The sequence below is a fragment of the Talpa occidentalis genome, unplaced genomic scaffold, assembly GCF_014898055.3.
Source record: "Talpa occidentalis isolate TD23 unplaced genomic scaffold, MPIMG_talOcc4v2.1, whole genome shotgun sequence".
Classification (NCBI taxonomy): Eukaryota; Metazoa; Chordata; class Mammalia; order Eulipotyphla; family Talpidae; genus Talpa; species Talpa occidentalis.
The window spans coordinates 104630784-104652813 of record NW_026555331.1 but is presented as its reverse complement, the minus strand read 5'-3'; the positions used below and the strand labels follow the sequence as shown (position 1 = coordinate 104652813).

Below are 22030 nucleotides of genomic sequence, written 5' to 3'. Positions count from 1 at the left end.
ACTAGCCTTTTAAAAACAGAAAGCATCTAAACAATTGACTTAGGAAAATTGAATGAATCTTTACAATAAGAAATGTTATCTGACCCTGTGAAAAGTAATTTATTGAAATCAGTGTGTTCTAGGTCAATGGCTTCTAAGACTCCAGTTGGATTTATTGGACTAGGCAACATGGGGAATCCAATGGCCAAAAATCTCATGAAACATGGCTATCCACTCATTATTTATGATGTGTTTCCGGATGCATGCAAGGAGTTTCAAGATGCAGGTGAACAGGTAAGGCCTTTTTCTTATTTGAGATTTTGATGTTTAAAATTAATATGTATTCAGATAAATGAGAACTTAGAAATATATGGAGTTGTAAAACTAGTTCATTGTTAATCTTTATCTATAGTTAATATATAATATATAGATATATTTAAAACTATGTGTAAACATTCATCACCATCTAGGTGCACAACATGGGAGAGCGTCCATCAGATAGTAAGGAGGGATTCTATTCTTTGGCCAGGTTTGGTCAGAGGCGCCTGCTTTGACCCAGTTTCAGTTTTTTTAGATATTAACTTTGCTGATTGTGCTGCTAAATTGGGATAGTTTAGAAATAGCCTCCCATGTTATTGAAAGGCAAAATTTGGCATCAAACAGGAATAGATTTCGTCATAGAAAGCTTAGCTTCAATCTTAACCCAGATACTTATCTCCAGTCTCACTGGGGACATATTACTTCACCTTACCTTGTTTTCCTCATATGTAAAATGGGAATGATGACACATCACTAAATTGTGAGGCTCAAATGAAAGAATATATGTGAATATACTTTGCAAATATTGTATTGGCAACACTTTGTGAATATATAATAGTTACTGACTACAGACCTTTAGAAAACCTAGAAACAGTGCTCTAATGAAGTACAGAGTTGAGTTATGATGGCTTACTAGCATTTTGTGGTTAAGCCCTCACTCTTATTTCAAGAATTTTGGGACCAGTGTATATATCATGTTAGATTTTAGTATCAGCTATCACCTTGTTTGGATTTGTTAAGCTTAATCAGCAATTCAGATAATAGGAGACCATGTATTATTAACTCAATTTAGAATTTTGCTTTTCTAGACGTGAGGGTAATTCTTATACAAGTTATAGTGTGGTAACTGAGGGCTGAATGTAACCCGAGAAGTGGGGAAATACTGTAAAATTCCTGAGAAATATAGAAAAAGGAGACAGTCAACCTCTGGATGGTAGACTTGAGTGAATACTGAGGAATACAGTGCTTACTGTATAAAGAACAGATTTAGGCAACTTAGAGGCCATTTGCTGTGTGTCCTCCAATCCTTCCCTTCTGTGATTTGTGTGTTCTGTGGGAATGGTAGCCGTATTGTAAGAGGATCTTAAAACTTTTCAGGGGAGGCTTGTGACTGCTTATGCCAATAAAGTATGTGAAGACTGACACTGTACCACCAGTCCAGCAGACTTACAGAGGACCTTAAGTAGCCTAGGGACTTAGTAGCTTAGTTGGAGAGATTTGATTAGTACTTTGCTTTAGTAGATAATTTGGAGTAGATGGCCTTTTACCATCTTCAGAGAGGGTAAGCAGGTAAGTTGATTCTCAGTCTGGGATAAAGTGCTATTTTTGAGGAAATGGATATTTGGGGGATAACATCATTTTGGTGTTGGTGCTCTACACTACTGTATATATTTGTTTGTAAGATTAGCAGTGGTACTTGGTCTCCAAACAGGGACAATATCATCACTTAAATACAAAATTGAATTGAAGTAAAGCTGTAACTGGTGGTGTGTTCTGCAACTCCATTTCCGATGGATATGTGTGAGTGTTGGATTTTCCACACCAACAGGCAATTCTCAGATTCCAGCAGGGTGTTTGAGATTCAGATCTCAGTTCTCATGTTATCTACTCAAAGACTGTATCAGATTCCACAGGCTAAGGACATAGTTTCCTAAGACCACCTCCTACTTTACTGGAAGTCCCAGGCAAGCCTGTGCCTCAGACCAACTGGCTACAGATAGCAGGGCCCAGTAACCCTTTCCTCAGACTTCAGGTATCTGTTTCAAGCACCAGATTATTATCTTTGCTCTCTTCAACTGGTCATCAACCAGAGGTTCCTAGAACATCCCCTCAGGTTTGATTAATTTACTAGAACTCAGGAAGTGAATTTACTCACTAAATCATTGATTTATTACCAAGGATACAAGTTGACAGCCCTATGGAATTGATCCATAGAGTGAAGTATGGGGAAAAGCGTCCATGCCCTCTTCCAGGTGCACCATTCTCCCCTCAAATCTTTGGGTGTTCAACCTGGAATCTCTTTGAAGTGCCTTCTTGCGTTTTTATGGCAGTTCCTTTGCGTAGGCATGCCTACTTATGTCATTGGCTGTTGGCAAATTGACCTCCACCACTCGACCCCCAGGATATTAGGGAGCAGAATGGAAATTTTCAGCTCTATTCCTTTTAGTTTCTCTGGAAACTAGCCCCTTCCTAAGGTGTTTTCCAAAAGTTACCTTTCTTAACATGATAAAGGGACCCTGTAACACTCAAATTGTAAGAAAGTCCAAGGGGAGCTGTAGATGAAGACCAAGCATGTTTGAGAAACCTTTTGGTCTTCATCTGCAACAACCCCTTGGCCAAACATATATTTCCTATAAAATCTTAATATTACAATAATAATAATATATTTTCATATACATATGAAAAATAACATGCATTTCTCTTCCTCTTCTTTATTACCTTTCCTAGTAAGAGAGGGTAGGAATTGAATGGAGACAATTTACCCTGGACTGGCCAAGCAGAAGGCGAGGACCTTTCAAATTGTTGCGGTGTTACTAATGCCTTAACTCTTCCCTCTGTGCCTCAAGCACTTAGAACTTGCCTGTGGAGCAACTGAAATAATCATCATTCCTTTGTGAATCTCTTGTCTGCTTCGTCCCAGAGTTCCAGAGCATTCTGATGCTTTGCCTGAATTGCTTGATTCTCTGATGTTATCCTCTTGCCCCCATACTTCAATAAAATTGTTTCTTTAGTGTTGCTGATTTTAGATATGTTTGAAGGACAACTACTTTAAGAGTAAGGCTTATTCAGATTGAGTTGTCTTTATTTTTGAAATGTATGACTTCTCTTAAAAGGGAGAGAGAAGAAATTAATAATCAGGGAGTATCTACTATGTGTCAGATCTTTTGCTAAATATTTTGTTTCTGTTATCTAATTGTTATCTTTTCATGGAAGTATTATCAGGAAACAGATGCTTGGAGCAGTAAAATAACTTCCTAAGGTGACTTAATGAGTGAATGGCAAAAACCAAGATATGAACATAGGTCTGTCTTTGACTTTGGAGCTTTAGCTCTTTTAATTTTAGGATGTGATCACAAATTAATGAAGTTAATATATGATACACATGGGCGTATGTGTGTGCACATATGTCTTCCTTTATGATTCTGTAATGTATATCCTCCTCCTCTTCCCCTTCCCAGCTTCTCTCTTTAATGGATTGTTCTGTACTCATGGAATTTGTTGTAATTAAATAATTATTATAATGGATTGTATATAGTAAGTGAGTATATAGTGATTGAATAGTCACCTCTCACAAGATGCCCTACAAAATTCTTAGGAAAAAACAAGAGTAAATCTTCTTGACCTTGGATTTGGTAGAGGATTCTTAGATGTGACACTGAGCAACAAAATTAAACTTCATCAAAATTAAAAACTTTTGTGCTCCAAACGCATCATCAAGAAAGCAAAAGGACAGCCCACAGAATGAGACAAATTATTTAAGGATATATTTGATACGCGTTTGTATCTGGAATATGTAAAGAAGTCATTCAACTCAAAAATAAAAACACAAGTAACTCAATTAAATGGGTAAAGGAGATGAATAGACATTTTTTCAAAGAGGATATACAAATGAAAATATGGGAAAATACCAGAATCATTAGTCATCAAAAACACAATGAGATTTTCATACGCACTAGGATGGTGGAATCCAAGGTCAGATAACCTGAAGTGTGGAGACAGTGAACCCTCATATACTGCTATAAAATGCTACTTTGAAAATGATTTGACAGTTCCTCAATTAAATGCAGAATTACACTATGACCCAGTAATTCTTCTAGTTTTGTACCCAAGAGAAATGAAGACACATATACACACAAAAACTTATACATGAATAGCAATATTATTTATTATAGCTAAAAGATGGAAACAACCTAAATGTCCATCATTGGACAAATGGATAAATAAGAGGTGGTTATCCATATAGTCAAATATTCAACTATAGAAAGGAATTAGGGACTGAAACATGCTTCACTGTGGAAGGGCTTTGAAAAAAATGCCAAATGAAAGAAGCAGGCTCACAAAAGACCACATACTATATAATTCTACTCATATGAAAGTACAGAACAGAAAATTCTGTAGACCTAGAAAGTAGATTATTGATTGCTTGATCCTGGCGAGAAAGGTTGGGGTTGGGGGAGACTGGCATTAGGGAATGACAGTTAATAGAGAAAGGATTTCTTCTTGGGGTAATGAAAACTTTTTAAAATTGTGGTGATGGTTGCACACTTCTATGAATATATTAAAACCCATCACATATAGTTTTATTTTAATTTTTTTAAAGAATATTTATGTATACAAGAACTGGGGTACAGACCAGAGGTGCAGAGGGTGAGAGGATTCAACAGAGACACAGTGGGGAACAGAACAGGCAGACTGACTGAAATACACTGCTGAGGGGAGCAGGAGGCGAGATAGGAGAGGTCTGCTGTGCCATGTGGGTAGCTCCCTGGCAGGGATCGAACTTGTGCTGCAGTGGCTGTGGATAGCTTCATAGTGCTGTGCCACCAGGAGGCCCAATCACATATAGTTTAAATGGGCAAATTATATGGTGTGTGAATTATAGCTCAAATAAAGGTATTTTTAAAGAAAGTTTCAAGTTCTAACCCCCAGCACTCGTCAGTGCTACCTTTTTAGGAAACAGTGTCTTTGCAGATATAATTAAATTAGAGATCTTAAAGATTTTTAAAAAATTTATTTATGCATGCAAGAACTGGGGTGTAGGCCAGAGATGGGATGGGGAGCAGAACAGGCAGATCTACTGAAATACACTGCTGAGGGGAGCAGCGGGCATGTGGGTCAGCTCCCTGGTAGAATTGCTTTACAAGACAGTGGCAGGGGATCGAACTCATGGATCGAGGTCGTGCTGCAGTGCCTGGTAATAGCTTGATAGCGCTGAGACTTTAACCTCTGTGCCACCATGGAGGTCCCTAAGTTAGAAACCTTGAGATGAAATCATCCTGTGTTAGCATGTGTTCAAAATTCTGTCATGATTGTCCTTACCTGTGAAAGAAGAGAATGCACAGAGAGACAAAAAAGAGAAGGCCATGTGGATTTGGAGATTGGCAAGTTCTGCTGTAGTTGAGCCAAGGAATGGTATGAGCCACCAGAAACTGAGAAAGGCAAAGAGGGATCCTCTTTTTGAGACAGTATGGCCTTGCTTACACTTTTATTTCAGACTTCTGGTTTCCAGAGCTATGAGTAAATTAATTTTGTGTCTTAAGCCACCATGCTTGTGGTAATTTGTTGTGCAGCCTGTTAGAAACTAATAGGCAAGTATTGAGAATTGACAAAATGCATAGGTTTGGAATCTGCCTTCCCATTTAATATCTGCACTGTGGCCAACTTTTCTCTCTTTTTTCTCATGTGTGAAATGAAAGCAGTTATCTTTCTCATAGTGTTGTTATGAGAATTAAATGAGTTTATATATATATAAAGAGCATAAAATAGTATTTGATACTTGATAAATAATATATGAATTAGCCCTGAGTTAGTTCCTCTAAGTCTTAGTTTCACCTCTGCTGTACAGAGCTGTGACTCCTTTATTTTCATGCATTCCATTCACATGACTGTGTCAGATTTTTCTCCCAGCTTTGTGAAGTAAAGTAACTTTTTATTATTCTAATCACTGTGGCTTAAGGCTATTGCAGAATTGCTTTACAAGACACTGGGTAGGATCTTCATTAATTTATTAATTTAATAGCTGTTTCTTGAGTATTTTCTAAGTGCCAGGCACCTGGATTATAGCACAGGACAAAATAGTCTCAGTCCTTGCCTTTGTGGCCATGAGGAGGCTTAGCTTATCCAATCACACAAATATGTGATTCTAGATTATCATAAGTCAAAAGTAAAAGTAAAGATCTCGTTAGTTTTTAAGAAAATATGTATTACATTGGGTGAGAGGGCAGTTATGAAAGTTCTCTTCAAAGACTAGACATAAAAGCAAATAACAGAAGATTAAGTAGGATTTACTCAGATGAAGAATGGAGACAAAGGGACTGTTTACTTAACAAAAAACAGAAGCCTCATTTTCCAGGCTTCAATCTTCAGGTTACTAGGGATTTGTACTACCTTTAGTAAACAGATACAGTAATGTATACTGTTTATCTAGTAGTCCACCTAGTGGTGTGGAGAATAAAATAGGTTGAGTTGGGTGTGGCAAGGTATTGGATGTGTCTCAAATGGCAAGACTAATATTACAAGGAAGTTCCTAATGAAATGGCAATGACTGTAATGAAGTGCTGAGGCAATTTTTGAGGAGGAAAAATATAATTGTTGAATCATTTCATTTTTGATAGGGAACTACATAAATACTATGTGTCACCTTTGCTTACATACAAACAGAAATGCTATAGTTGGAAATGAAAGTCCTAGAGACAAGATCTCTAAGATTCCTGATAAAAATGACGAGATCTTAGGACACACCCTCAAGTACTGAATTTTCCTTTTTTCCATTTTTCTGTGCTTGTAAGTCAGTGTGAGGAAGGAAAGAAATCTGGGGTGATGCCCTTCCCAGATCAGTTTAGAGTGAAGACTGGCCTTAGCTTCCTGTCTGCAGTTCCCACCTCTGGCCTCCTCTCTCCATGGTGGAAAGAGTGTGAGGTGGAAGAGTGCCTTCACTGTGAGGCAGCAAGCCTGGAAGACAATTGATCACCTTCACATCTCTGGTTCCCTTTAGAGTCTGACTCCAAGCAGACCTCTGAATATTGATAATAACTGCCAAGGAGGGAGGGAGAATATGAAACTTAAATGAAGAGGGAAGGAGAAAGGGTAAAAAAGTTTTAGGCCTGAGGTGAAGTATCCTGTCATCATAAAGTGAAAACATTTGTTGATAAATGATTCATATTGGCAGTTTCAATGTTTTGAACAGTGGCAGTGACATTTGAGCAAGTGTGATTTCCTAAGAGTTCTACTTTAAAATATATTAACTTGCATAAGTTCGGCTATATAAAAGTGTTGGTATTTTCATAGCTATGTTTAATTTTTTTAAATGTTAGAAGAAAAAAATTAAGTTTCATTCTACTACAAAAAGGCAAAAACAAGTCTTGGGAAGAAATGGAAAAATGTTGGTGACTTTTTGCTGTTGTGTACATGATACAATGAGGTGATAAATTGAAGAGTATTTGAGTTGACACTGACATATTAAGGGCAGGTATCACCCCTTTCTCCCCTGATGTTACTATGTCAGGTGAAGCTAATGAACTTGCATCTAAAGAAAACAGGAGGGGCCTCCCCGGTGGCACAGTGGCTGAGCACTGGGTTGCGAAGCTGTCCACGGCCTCTGCAGCGCCGGTTCAATCCCCGGCTGCTCCCCTGCCACCAGAGGGGGGTCCCACATGGCGCGCAGAACCTCTCCTGCTGCCCGCTGCTCCCCTCAGCAGTGTACTTCAGTCCTTCTGCCTGCTCTGCTCCCCGCTCTGGCTCTGGTGAATTCTCTCACCCTCCTGCACTTCTGACTGTACCCAGTGCTTGTATAAATAAATAAATAAATCTTTAAAAAAAAAAAAAAAAGTGAGTCTAAAGCTTATTAGTTGCTACACTCTATCCCCTTCTTTAAAAAAAAAATAAAATTAAAAAAATAAAGAAAGCAGGAATTGTTTTCCCCAAAGGTTGCAAAAGACTGACTAGTTGATTTCTGATATCAACTCTGGTTTCACTGGGAGATTTATAGGGACAGAAAGTACCAAAATAGACATATCTGGGTTAAAAAGCAATCAGTTGGTTTTAAAGATCCATGGACATCTCCTTGAAGAAGGGCTCTGTCCTTTTTTAAGAGCAAAAATGGGATTGTGTCATATGACTGGTCATGTCTGCTGTAGGCTCTGCTTTCTGAAGGCTCGCCCTCTCCTTAAGGGGCAGGATGGTCACCTGCAGTTCCAGGTGCACAAGTGCTTTGGGGTGTTCTGATCCTGGAGCATTTTCTTCAAGCTCTGACTGGTTGTGAAAAATACTACATGGCTATGAAGGAAATAAAAATGCTGACATGATAAATATACTTTACATGAGTGATTGAATTTAATCAACTTGTACCTTTAAATGTGAATCTATTCTGATAGAGCATTTGTAACTCTTTAAGTTATTTGTGGTCATTTCTATAAAAAGTTGGCATATTCCTTTTTCAGTCTCCCTATATTATGCTCTTATTTCTGTTGGACACTCAGTTGTAACTTAGAGTCCATCATTTCAGCTTTTATCACCTTTTTTTTAAGATATATTTATTTATTTATACAAGCACTGGGTACAGTCAGAAGCGCGGGAGGGTGAGAGAATTCACCAGAGCCAGAGCAGGGAACAGAACAGGCAGACCGACGAAATACACTGCTAAGGGGAGCAGTGGGCGTGGGAGGAGAGATCTGCGCGCCACGGGGGACCCTCGCTGGTGGCCCAGGATTGAACCAGCGCTCCAGAAGCTGCGGGCAGCTTCGCAGCCCAGTGCTCAACCGCTGCGCCACCAGGGGAGGCCCTTTTGTCATCTTTTCTAACAATGTAATCCGTCGTAATTATCAGACCTCCAATTGGTAATAATGAATGAAAGAAATTGTGAATGTAATAATTCAAAAACAAACTCTGGAATCAGACTGCCTGGGCTCAAATCTCAGTTCAACCTGGCTGGCTGTGTAACGTCTCCCTGCATAAATTTCCTCATTGTACAAAATGGGGATAGTAATAACATCTTCCTCTTAGTGCTAGAAAACCTGACACAGAGAAAGTGCTATACATTACTCAATTGCTGTTACTACAGTTATCATGCTGGTGCTTGTGTCTGTGTCTTCTGTCTACCAAATCTTCATTCCCAACACCACATATAGGAATACACTGCTGTCTTGACTGAATCACTGAGTCCAGAGTGCTTGGGAAGATTATTGTAGATATATTTTTGAGCGTAGACATATTTTTAAATGAAAGACTGATGATAAAAATTAAACCCAACCAGGAGATAAAGTGAATTGACAATATCCCTGCTTAAGAATATTTTCTACCCATCCCTTACATCTCACTTTTATTTTGCAGAAGATACTGATTTCTGCTTTTAAAGCTTACCACCAAAGGCATATGAGATGTGCTTCATTTTCTTTGTTTAGGAATTTCCTTGAAGATGTTGCTGATCTGTGCCAAAAGTCTGGGGACTTTCCACCATTTTTTTGTGAGTTTTCTGGTTGAACTGGGCTTAATTAGATCCTCTTTTCTTTTGTTTTTTTCTTTAAAAACTTGGAAACCATCATGTTCCTGGATTGTAAGACTGAACATGTTTGGTTAAGTAATTCTCTTGGGATCTAATCTGGCATCCACTCAGGTCTTGTTAAATGAGAACTTTAAAAGCCTCTTGCTGAGTGGCTCCGTCATTGTTGACCAAGTGTTTCAAGATGTAGGCACAAACTGTTTTTGACAGTTTTTCAAGTGTAATGTAATTTCAGAGTTATAGTATGCTTTTCTACTTGGAAAGATTAAAAAACATCAAGTGGCAAGTTTAACAAGATCATGGTCATCTTTTTTTTTTTTTTGCAAGTTTCTGTTACCCATTTCATTTGCTTGGAAGCAATGTTAAGCTTGACTTACGTGACTGCTTTGTCTGGAAGAGTGAACAAGATTTTTCTATTTACATAGAGCAACTAGGTAGTAGTTATCTCATTCCAGTGGAGATATAAAAAGAAGGTGCATTTTCTTCTGATTCTGGATTCTGGTGCTCCATCATATCTCCCTACCCCGCAACCAGCAAAAAATACTGTCTTTTATCTATTCAGTCCCCTACTCTTTGTGTTGCAAACCTGCCCTTGATGCATTCTAGCATACAAATCCAAAGAAATTGGCTGCAAAAATGCTTAGACTGCAGATATTGTGATATATAAGGAAAGTAGTTTCCTGTGATCAAAATTGAGATAATAAAAAAATAGAGACCTCAATTTGGAATAGCATAAGAATGAGGCCATTGGAATGAACAAGAGACCTTCAGGAATGGCCTGGGCAATCAGAACAGTCGTGGCCAGTCGTGTGACTATGCACAGATGTGGCGTTGTAGAAGAGTCTTGCTATTCCTGTATTGATTAGAAGTCATCTATTCACACTTGTAGTGAGTGTTGCAGATGCCCTCTATCCCTTCAGCTCTTTACAGAAACTATACTTCCTAGAATTTAAGGTTACTGAATAGGAAAAAAATTCTTTGCCTAAATTTCCTTTCTATTTTGGATATGAAAACCTTTAAGATGACCCAAATCACTATGCTTATTTTGTAGATTCAGAAACTGAGGCCAGAATGGTTAAGGGATCGGTACATAATCATGCATGCTTTAGTGGCCGAGCTACAGCTAAACCTGCGTCTCTGGCTTCCCAAATGATTATTCCTTTCACTATTCCATGCTGTCTTTGCTTATCTATTCAATTAGCAAATGTAATTGAAGGGACTCTAATTAGTTTGGCTCCTATAGACTTTTGTGGTTAGTGTCAGACTGGCAACAGGTTTTTTCCCCCTGGTTTTTGAGTCATGGCCAAATTTTGTCAGTCATTCATTGTAGTCTTGAAGTCATCCCATGGAAAGCAGGATGATTTAAATAGCTGGACACACATATCTATCTAATAATCATACCTTCTGTAGTGCATCTCAGTCTGTTATTATAATGTACCAATTGTATGTAGTCATTAAATATAGAGCAGTTGTGACCAGTACAGTGGTGATTTTCCAGCTATCACTATCATTTTTTTAAAAAGATTATTTATTTATACAAGCACTGGCTACAGTCAGAAGTGCAGGAGGGTGAGAGAATTCACCAGAGCCAGGGTGGGGAGCAGAGCAGGCAGAAGGACTGAAGTACACTGCTGAGGGGAGCAGCGGGTGGCAGGAGAGGTCTGCGCACCATGCGGGACCCTCCTCCGGTGGCCGGGGAGCAGCTGGGGATCGAACCTGCGTTGCAGAGGCTGCGGGCAGCTTCGCAACCCAGCGCTCAACTGCTGCGCCACCAGGGAGGCCCTATCACTATCATTGTGTGTTTTTTCCGCATCTGTGAGCTCTGACACCACTTTCTTATATAATTGAGGGGTTAGCAGTGCTCTGGCAACCCAAGCTTCCTAAGAAGCAGATGCTAGGGATGCAGGGGGCTGATGCCCCCCCCCCATGCACTTGGCAGTTGCCTGCTTTGGAGCTGCCAGCATGAGAAGCTTGGAGGTGTGAAGTACCCTTAGATCTGTGAGCTAATTGTTAGTGCTCCTGAGGGCACCTCAGTAGGAGTTATCTAGATGGAAGTGAAATTTCAATGGAAGAGACTCAGTTCCAAAGAGAAAGTCTGAAATTGACTGTCAGAACTCTCAGCTTACTGTAGTCCCAGAAAGATGTAGAGATGGAGCTGGGTGAAAGCAAAGGCCACTAAAAGGTATGCCACTGTTTTCCATTGTATTTACTTTAAGTGGGGATGAACACATGGATTCTAATGTGTAACCTGTATTCTTGCTATAGTCCAGGAGTAGAGAATTATGACTTTTCCAACTTTTCCTTGTCTTATCTTCTTATCTTACTGAGCTGTGTTTTTCTTGAGTAAACAAACTTGAACTGTTTGTCAGGAAATAGTTGCCTCTTTTTGAATTTCAGTATTTTTTTGGGTATAGTAAAGGTTTTCATTTAATTTTAGTATCTGTAACTTGATAGAAATTTTTTTAGGGTCAGAGATATTTTATATTATTTCCTATTCTGTTACTATACAAAGTTCTAGGATACTTGGTTGTTTGAAATTTTAAAGTATGACCTAAGAAATTACTTTATGCTAAAATGCCTTTATTTCTAGAATTTGATTTAGAAGCTGTTAGTCTCATGGAAAATTAAAATGTAATTACTTCGAGTTCATAATGTTTAGATTACAAAGCTTTGGCTTCCCATTCTTTCACTTTCATCAAAGGCAAAAAGGAAATGCTACTTGTACTTCCACCACATGAAAAGCGGAGTCATTATCTTTCCTTAAATGCTTACATGTCACTTTCATTTCATAGTAGAATATATGTCAATTTCATGTGAATCATTCTGTGGGGAAATCTGTTATCTCCCTGATACTCCTTTGTCTTTTATAAAGTGAGAAAAGGCTTAAAGGAGCTTTGTGACAATTGAAGCTGATAGTTTCTTTCTGTTAAAGGAGAGTTTGAGTCAAGGAGTGAGCTCCTGGTCTTTTCTGATCTCTTGGTTGCCTACTGGTTCACCAGGTGTATTAAGGTCATGAGAGGGAGCAGGAGGGTGAATGAGCGCTGCACCTAACCCTGCACACACCTAGAGAACCGACCCGTTCCTTAGTACTAAGTGCTCATGTACCTGTCCTGGTCTTTTCTGAAACAGGCTTAATTTTCTTTTTTCTTGAAGACAGAGATTGAAGGGTAGTGGTGATTGGGGCTTGATTTTGTTTAGGGGATTTTGTCCATCAACTCACTGGTGAATCCTGTATTTTGACTGTCAGCCCTTTTGTACTAGGATGTTTTCTTAGTGAAACCATCTACCAAAAAGTATGCTGTTTAAGAACTCAAGTTGGAGGAGTCCATGAGAAGTGTGTCTGTTCCCAGGACTGTTGGATTTTGCCCTTTCCCCCTCAGCTCACTTCACACTTTTTTAAATAAACAGTAGATTTGATTCCATAGAAACTGCATCTGTATGTGTATAAGGAATGGGCTTTATTTTAGGCAGTAAATTTTTATTTTCTTGTCATTTGGAAATGAAGATTACTTTTTTCACTGTCACTGTTTTTAGCTTGTATAAAAAGTGAATTTTCCTTGTGTTCTAGAAACTGCTTACATTTTAAATAATGTGCCTTTGCAATTTTTTTTTTTTTAAAGGTAGTATCTTCTCCAGCTGATGTAGCAGACAAAGCTGACAGAATTATTACAATGTTGCCCACCAGTATGAATGCAATAGAAGTTTATTCTGGAGAAAATGGAATTCTGAAGTATGTATTTCTCAATTGTGGATATTTTCTTGTTACGATAGTTCATGAATTTCACATTTGTTAGAACTATTAAGAAATTGCAGTTATGTTTGTTAAACTTTTCTCTACTATTTTCTTCTTAAACTGAATGGTATGGTTTTTCTTTCTTTGTAAAGGGTTTATTTTTTCACTGGAGTCAAGTATGTGACTTTGGGAATTATTTTTGTGTGTGTGTGCCTCTGTTTCTTTCCTTTAACTCCTACGTTAAACTTATGCTTTCATTGGTAAAATGTTTAAGAGACTTTTAAAGCTTGCATTTTAAACTGAATGACTGTTAACAAGCGTAATTTTGTTATGGTTTATAGAAATTCAGTAAAAGGTTTCTATGAAAAATAAAACCAAACATTGGAAAGAACACCATTATTTAACATTTTATTACATAATAAAAAGTTATTGTATGTCCTCTGGGTTAGTACATCTGTAGTAAGAACTTTGAGAAGTTGGAATTAAAGGTTAGCAGTAGCTTTTTAAATAAAATATAATTTAGGGCAGAATTTCCTAGCCTGACTTTGAGAAGCTTTTGGTTAATTGCTGCTTATTGTCAAACCATTGTGGTTATGTTAGCATGACAGTGGTGGAATTCCCAATTTCATTTTCTGGTCTTACTGGTTCCTGTTCCTAACTTGTTTTGTTGTTAAATTTCAACAAAGAGCTAGAATGAACTGTAGGCCTTAGACACATGAGGGGCTAAAACAAAGGGTTTAATTTCACAAAACTGTAATTTATGAAATTTGAAGTTTTTGGAAATTGAATTGTTTTGGAAAACTAACAAACTTGAAAGCAAAAGACATTAGACAGAAAACTGATAAGATAAATGTTTAGATTTCAGGGACAGTTGAAAGACACTCATTTTGGATGGAGCCGGCAGGTCCACAGTGTGTGTGGTCCAGAGATGACCTGAGATGTCTCATTACTTAGCCTATTCTAATTATGGTCCTGCTTTACCACTCAAGGAAAAATTACTTAAAGCTTATGTGGAGACACAAGCGTATGTTTATTAATATCCGTTATTAAGGAATAAGTGACCAGCTATCAGAACAGTTTTGTCTAGAAATTGCTTTGAAACAGTCTGACTTTACGTTGAACTATAATTTGCTTCTCACGTGTTGCTTTTAATTTTCTTCAGGGTCAGGTTCATTTCCCTACACTGAATGCATGTGTAATTTTTGAGACAACTTTCTATTTACCTAAAAGATTCAAGACATAAATATCATAGAAGACTGGTAAATTTAATTCTTACTTTTTCAGGTTATAGAAAGTGAAACTCTGCATACTGAAATAATCTGTAACTAGAGTGTGCTAGTTCTTTTCTGTGAAATATACCCAGTCATTGCAGTCAAATAGGATCAATTTTTATATCTAGAAGTGTTTAAAGCCTTTTGTATACTATCTTTCTCTATAGAAAGATTTTACTTATTTGTAGTTTTTACCAATGATTATTTTCCCCTTTAATAATTATATTTAATTTTAATTTATCAAGTATAAATATGATTACATATTTTCTTGGTTGCTAGTAAGATCTCTGGGAAGTTTGAATGAAAGGTTATTAAGAACTTTGAGAAGTTTGAATTAAAGGTTAGCCATAGCCCTTTAAATAAATGATAATTTAGGTCAGGATATCCTTGCCAGTAAAGATAGACATGGATTATCGATTGTAGGGGAACTAGATAGGTAAGTATTTTACTTTTATACTACAAACAAAAAATTCTTATAAGAATGCCATTTAAATATTGATATAAAGTGATTTATGAAAAGACTGCTTGCTATGTTTACCAGTATATGTATATAAATTTACCATCAAGAATAAAAAAAGTTTATGAGATTTCCAGGTCCATTCCTATATTTTCCTTTCTGTCTGTTTGGTGTTTTACTTTGTTTTTAAAAAGTTATAGTTATAAAAGAACATGTTATCCTAAAGCAAATGGCTAGAGTTCAGTTGTTTATATTCATTTTACCTGGTGGAAATAACATGGATATGTGAAATTTGCAATGTGACTGTTAAAGACAAATAAATTACTTTTTAAAGGGCCCAGAAACAAAAATTTAAATCCTACCAAGTAAATCTTTTAAAGTTAATAGGTGTTTGAAATTGCTTACATCTTAGCTTACTTATATTTTTATGGTATAGTGTGTACTTCACCTAAAACCAGGATTTATACCATGTAGTTTATTAGATTATTTTGATGACTTTGAAAGAATTTGGATTTACTTTGAAATACAATTGTTCTGAAAATTAATTTGATTTTGAACCTGTTCTAATAATGTTTTTAATACTAAACCAAAGACGTCCTGATCTCTGGCAGCTTTTAATGGATTCTGACCCTATAATTGTATGAGCTGTTCATCCAAAGTTGTAAACTATATTTTAAAAACTATAAAACTATATTTTTAAAACCATAATTTTTTTATTTATTTAGAAAAGTGAAGAAAGGCTCACTATTAATAGATTCCAGTACTATTGATCCTGCAGTTTCTAAAGAATTGTCCAAAGAAGTTGAAAAAATGGGAGCAGTTTTTATGGATGCCCCTGTTTCTGGTGGTGAGTGGTAGCTAAAATATATTCATAACTATTTCTATTTGTCAAAAGTAGCAATGATGATTTTTGTGGTACTCAAGATGTATCTAGTTTTTTAAAAAGGCTTATTAAAGATCTTCAGTTCTTTCATTAAAAACAAAAATAAGACTTTTTTATGTTACTTAGTACTTTCAAGGTACATTGCTTCTTCTAAATTCAGATAAAAGGATGTCACAACTTTGAAGAGTTGTGAATTTTTGATCCAAATTGTGTCTAGGGATAGATCAATTCCTATAAGATTAAACTTCAGAACAGATTCAAGAAATAATTCACTTGAATAATCTCATTATTGTTATAGAAATCAAAGAAGTGGTAAAAAGGAAAAAGTACTTCACAGGGGTGACATTAGGCCAGATGATTTTTACAGGTAAATATTACCAAAATTTCAGGGCGCACATTATCTCATCAATTGTATATGAAATTTTCTAGACAAATAGGCAAAAAAGACATGATCCCCAATTCATTCTGTAAGACCTGTATAATCCTGATATACCAGACAGAATCATTAGGAGAAAGAAAAAATTATAGGTCTAAATTAGCTGTGAATATGCAATAGAAGTAAAAACTTGTTTACTCTCACCTATACATAGGTAACTTAATACAAGATAATCTGTAAATATATTTTACCACGTTAACATACTTAATAATCATATGGTTATCTTGAAAAGAGAAAAAGGAGACATGCTAATAAAGTTCTAATAGCATGGGTCTCTGGGTATTTTGGAATGGTAGGATTATATATTTTTTGTAATTCTAAATTTTCCAAAATAACTGTGTGATCAAATACCTTATCTGTCTGTCTGTATCTATCTATAGCTAACTAATTATAGAGGTAGACAATGGAGTAACAATTTTACTACAGTTTTATTAAACTTGATTGTGGACTTTGGAATTGAATAGCAAAATATAATAATTTAAGTCAGTTTCTGTTTTTTCTTAAAGAACTTAATGGTCTTTTTGTAAAGGTCTCTTATATCCCAAACCCTTTTTGAATGTAGGTGGAAGTGTAAATAATTGTTAGCCCTTCTAATTCTTATATTGAATTGGTTAAGTAGGATTTAGGTGTAAAGATTTACAATGTGGTATAGGCACTTTGATCATAAAGTACTAATAAGCAGTTTTAAACTTGGTGTTGGTGTGGTTTTTTTATAGAATAGAATTAATAAACTAAACATGTTCTTCGAGTGGGTCTATAGTTGAATTTGAAAATTGATATGGTACATGTGATCTTATGTTGGTTGACCTTGTTTTGCTCTAAGATTGTAGTCTAAAATTAGCACTTGACAATGAATACCAATTTTATTTTTAATGTTGTTTTGACTGAAATTCCTTTTGTTCTTACTATTTTTAAACCCCGTTTTGTAGTTTAAGGTGCTTAAAATGCTAATATTATAACAATACATCTGAAACTGAACTATATTATAAACTGAAACTTTGTGTAGACTTGGTTTATGATGATATGTTGGTTGACCTGATCATGATCACCATGACATCATCATGGTCTTTATGAGATTGACCAGTCTATTAATAGAAGCATGTATTTGTCTTCTCATAATTATTATTTTTTTCTGTTATTAATATGGTGGGCTAAAAATGGCTCCATTTTTTTTTTCCAGTTAAAATAAAGTAGAAGAAATTTCCTGTAAGATAAATAGGCTGGTTAAAACATCATTAACTGGGATGATTACAGTGTGGAAAATGACTTTGCAATCAGTTTCCAGCTGAACTGGAGAAACATGGTTATAAGATGGAGACTACATAGCATCCAGAAGAGTTGTTGAAACAACCTAAACTTGAACTGTTTGCTAAATTCTAGAACAGAGACAGAGGACAATGTTCCCAGGATGGAATACTTAAAAAAATACATTTATTTCATTCCTGCTTAGATTAATTTTTGTTTTTGTAACATAAAAAATGTTTTCATCTAAAATAATCATTATTTTTTTTTTAAATTTTTTTTTAATTTTTTTTTTAAGATTTATTTATTTATTTATTTATTTATTTATACAAGCACTGGGTATAGTCAGAAGCGCGGGAGGGTGAGAGAATTCACCAGAGTCAGAGCAGGATGCAGAACAGGCAGGAGGACCGAAGTACACTGCTGAGGGGAGCAGCGGGCGGCAGGAGAGGTCTAGTGTGCCATGTGGGACCCTCCTTTGGTGGCCGGGAAGCAGCCTGGGATCGAACTGGCGCCGCAGAGGCTGCGGGCAGCCTCGCAACCCAGCGCTCAACCGCTGCGCCACCGGGGAGGCCCTAATCATTATATTTTAAGTATTAAAACTTAAAGATTTAAAAATTAAAGAAAAGGAACCTGGGAAAAGAATGGCTTAGATACCCAAGGTGGGCCCTCAGTTTTATAGAGGTGTTCTATAATCATCAATCTTGAAACGTAAAATATTTGAGATAATTTGAATAAAATCTTAAAAAAAAAAAAGTTTCCCCCATTTTCCTTTTCTCCTCATCCCTCATCTGTTCCTTATCCCAGACTTGAAAAATGTATTCACTTGTGTTCATGTAGAGATACATACAATTACAGTAGTATTCTAAAAATATAAATGGGAACATATTATACTTACTGTGTAGTTTGTATTCTTAACCCAGGTAAATAAAAACGTTGTACAGATTTTTGAGCAAGTGATTGGTTTCTTCAGTCTAGCATTTTCCTCTACTTCATGCTAACTATTATTCTGTGGAATAATAATGAAAAACATCATTATTGTATCACTCTACCAACTCAGGGAATAGCAGATTGAAGGTTTTCTCCAGGTTTCATTTTGATATTTACTAGATCCAGCCTAGAGCAGCTCTTTATGATATCCTTATGACAATTGATACCATTTTAAGGTCCTGTGTGGCTTTTTAACATATCAACAACAAATGTTGCTCACTCACCTGTTGTTGTTATTATCCTGAAACAATGTGAGTAACTATTTTATACTTACATGGCTATCACTTTATATCATATGTATTACTATATAGAGTACTTTGGCATTCTTCAGTGGATATGATGCTTCTTTCCAAAACTGTCAAACTGAACATGCTTTTAACAATCCCACATTACATTATACTTACAGGCACTACTAATTCTCTTCTTCCTGTAGGCTTCCGACTTTTTAAGCACAGAGAGTAGGTCTTTTTTTTTCTCTTCATTTTTTTTTTTACTAAATATTGAATATATGGAAAATAAAAAATATATAGAAGTAGGAAGTATAAGTATACATTGAGCCCATGTGTACCCCTCTCCCAGTTAAATAGAGCCTTACTGTTATCTTTCATGTTCTTGTGTGTGTCTCCCAGTCCTATTTTATTTTCTCCCCTATTAAAGGGAACCAGTATCCTACATTTTGTATCTCACTAACATGCTTTCTTTCATAGTTAAATCCTATATAAATTTTTATCTTTAACCAGTAGTTTATGTTCCATGCTATGTAATATTATAGAAGTGAAGTAGTAGCGTATTTTGTGATTTTACCACCATGTGAGATTTTCCACTTCATGTTATATTCCCAAATTTCATCCATGGTGTGTGTAGAGCCACAGGCTAACACAGTACCTTTAGGAGAATTTGAAAGAGACACTTCATTTCCTCTGCACTGAAACTTCCCTCAGATGAGAAGAAGGAACATTTACACAAAGGAGAAGGTACTCCTTTCTCCGGACATAAGTAGCCCAGCCTCAGGGTTTGTGGCTTGGCAAATTTGGTTGATGGCTGTGCACAGTTCATAAACAGTATTACCATCACATGGTTGTTACATGTAGTTCATTAATTTTAAGTTCTCTGTGGCGTTCATCTATATAAACAGAACATGCTTTATTTGTCTTTTTATTCCCTATAGTACATTTTGATCATTTCCAGTTTTTTTTATTTGGTTATCTTCCCGTTTTGTTTTTTTCAAAATTTATTTATGCATACAAGAACTGGGGTGTAGGCCAAAAGTGTGGGGTTGGGGTGGCGGTGACAGAATTCACCAGAGACAGAGTAGGGAGCAGAACAGGCAAATCTACTGAAATACACTGCTGAGGGGAGCAGCAGGCGAGACAGGAGAGGTCTGCTGCACCATGTGTGTTAGCTCCCTGGCCTGGGATCAAACTCATGCTGCAGTGGCTGGTGATGGTTTGCACTGAGACTTTAACCCCTGTGCCACCAGGGAGGCCCCCATTTCCAGTTTTTTAAATACTGCATTCATAGGCATCATGGAATTGTAACTTTTTAATTAAAGATTTATTTTTATTTAGGTGTGGGGGTGAGACCACGTGGACTAGCTCCCTGGCTGGGTGTGGAACCAATGCGCAGTGGCTGGTGATAGGCTTGATAGTGCTGAGACTTTAACCCCTGCGCTGCCAGGGAGGCCCCATGGAAGTGTAACTTTTTAGTCTCTTTTTTCTTAGCACAATGCCTGGAACGTAATTGATTTTTTTTTTTTAAGATTTATTTATTTATGCATACAAGAGCTGGGGTACAGGCCAGAGATGTGGTGGGTGAGAGGATTCACCAGAGACAGAGTGGGGAACAGAACAGGCAGATTGACCAAAGTACACTGCGGAGAGGAGCAGCGGTTGAGTCAGAAGAGGTATGCTGTGCCCTGTGGGTTGCTCCCTGGCTGGCCAGGGATCAAACTCATGCTGCAGTGGCTGTGAACAGCTTCATAAGTTGCGTCTTAACCCCTTGCACCACCAGGGAGGCCCCTAGAAGGTAATTGATTTTTCAATAAATATTTAAAAAGCTGGATTGTGTTCAGGTAGAGAAACATGTGAGATAAATAGGACAAGTAGTAGCATTCCCATTTTACCAAGGATGGAAATAACATCCAGTGATACTAAGTAACTTATCTCAATATCATACTGTTGGCTAGTTGACAAAATCGAAGATTAGTGTGATATTCTTTTTTTAAAAAAATATTTATTTATTTATTTATACAAGCACTGGTTACAGTCAGAAGCGGGAGGGTGAGAGAATTCACCAGAGCCAGAGCAGGGAGCAGAACAGGCAGACCGATGAAGTACACTGCTGAGGGGAGCAGCAGGTGCTGCAGGAGAGGTCTGCGCGCCTTGTGGGACCCTCGCCTGGTGGTCGGGCATTGAACCGGCGCTGCAGAGGCTGCGGGCAGCTTTGCAGCCCAGTGCTCAACCGCTGTGCCACCAGGGGAGGCTCAGTGTGATATTCTTTGTCTCATACTCTACTGTGTTATTTGGAAACACTAGTTTCTATAGTTTTGATTTATTCCAGGAGGAAAATAAAGATTGCCAAATGAAAGACTGTCCTTTAATTAATTAATTAATTAATTTTATAGTTTTTAAAAAATGATTTATTTATTTGTTTGTTTATACAAGCACTGGGTACAGTCAGAAGCGCGGGAGGGTGAGAGAATTCACCAGAGCCAGAGCAGGGAGCAGAGCAGGCAGAAGGACCGAAGTACACTGCTGAGGGGAGCAGCGAGCGGCAGGAGAGGTCTGCGCGCCATGTGGGACCCTCCTCCGGTGGCAGGGGAGCAGCCGGGAATCGAACCGGCGCTGCAGAGGCTGTGGGCAGCTTTGCAACCCAGCCCTCAACCGCTGCGCCACCGGGGAGGCCCTAATTTATAAAATTATTTTCATTGCTTTGCAAAAAATAACTGACAGCTAACGTGGTGCACTGTTACAATCATGGCCAGTATGATTCATATCTCTTTTATCCATACTCTTTCCACTCCCTGTATTAACTCTGGGCCTAGCCATCTGACTAGCTTTGGCTAGTGAAATGTTACACATGGCGAGACTTCAGAAGCACTTGTACATTAAGTCTTGCCCTCTCTTGCTGAAGGCAACTCTCCCACTGCTGCTTGAAGAAGCATGGACTAGCCTCCTGGAGATATGTACTAAATACCAAGTCTGTATGAGTGAGGCCAGCCAGCAGCAGTCAAGCTTCTAGATGATTGCAACCTCATTAGTGACCACAAGTCTGATTAGCAAATAAACTGCCCAGGTAGATCTAGTCTAAATTGCTCACTCGCAGAATTGTGAGCAAATAAAGCCACTAAGTTTGGGCTAATGTAGCAACAGGTTGCTGATGGAGCCACTGTAGTTTCCAGTATTATTTAGAAGTGTTGGTTACTTATTTATCAATTAGTGTGCTACCCTTGGTTGCTTAATGTGTTATACAATCTTTCTGAGGGAGAATTATTGTAAGATAATG

At 37.3% G+C, this 22030-nt stretch overlaps 1 protein-coding gene across 1 annotated transcript in view; it reads left to right on the top strand.

The window, feature by feature from the left end:
* The window catches only part of HIBADH (3-hydroxyisobutyrate dehydrogenase), a 101635-nt gene that overhangs the window by 5370 nt on the left and 74235 nt on the right, over positions 1-22030 (top strand). The window contains exons 2-4 of the mRNA XM_037509656.2: positions 113-273; positions 13135-13244; positions 15701-15822. Coding sequence (XP_037365553.2) covers positions 113-273; positions 13135-13244; positions 15701-15822 — 393 coding nt within the window. The remainder of the gene's footprint in view (positions 1-112; positions 274-13134; positions 13245-15700; positions 15823-22030) is intronic.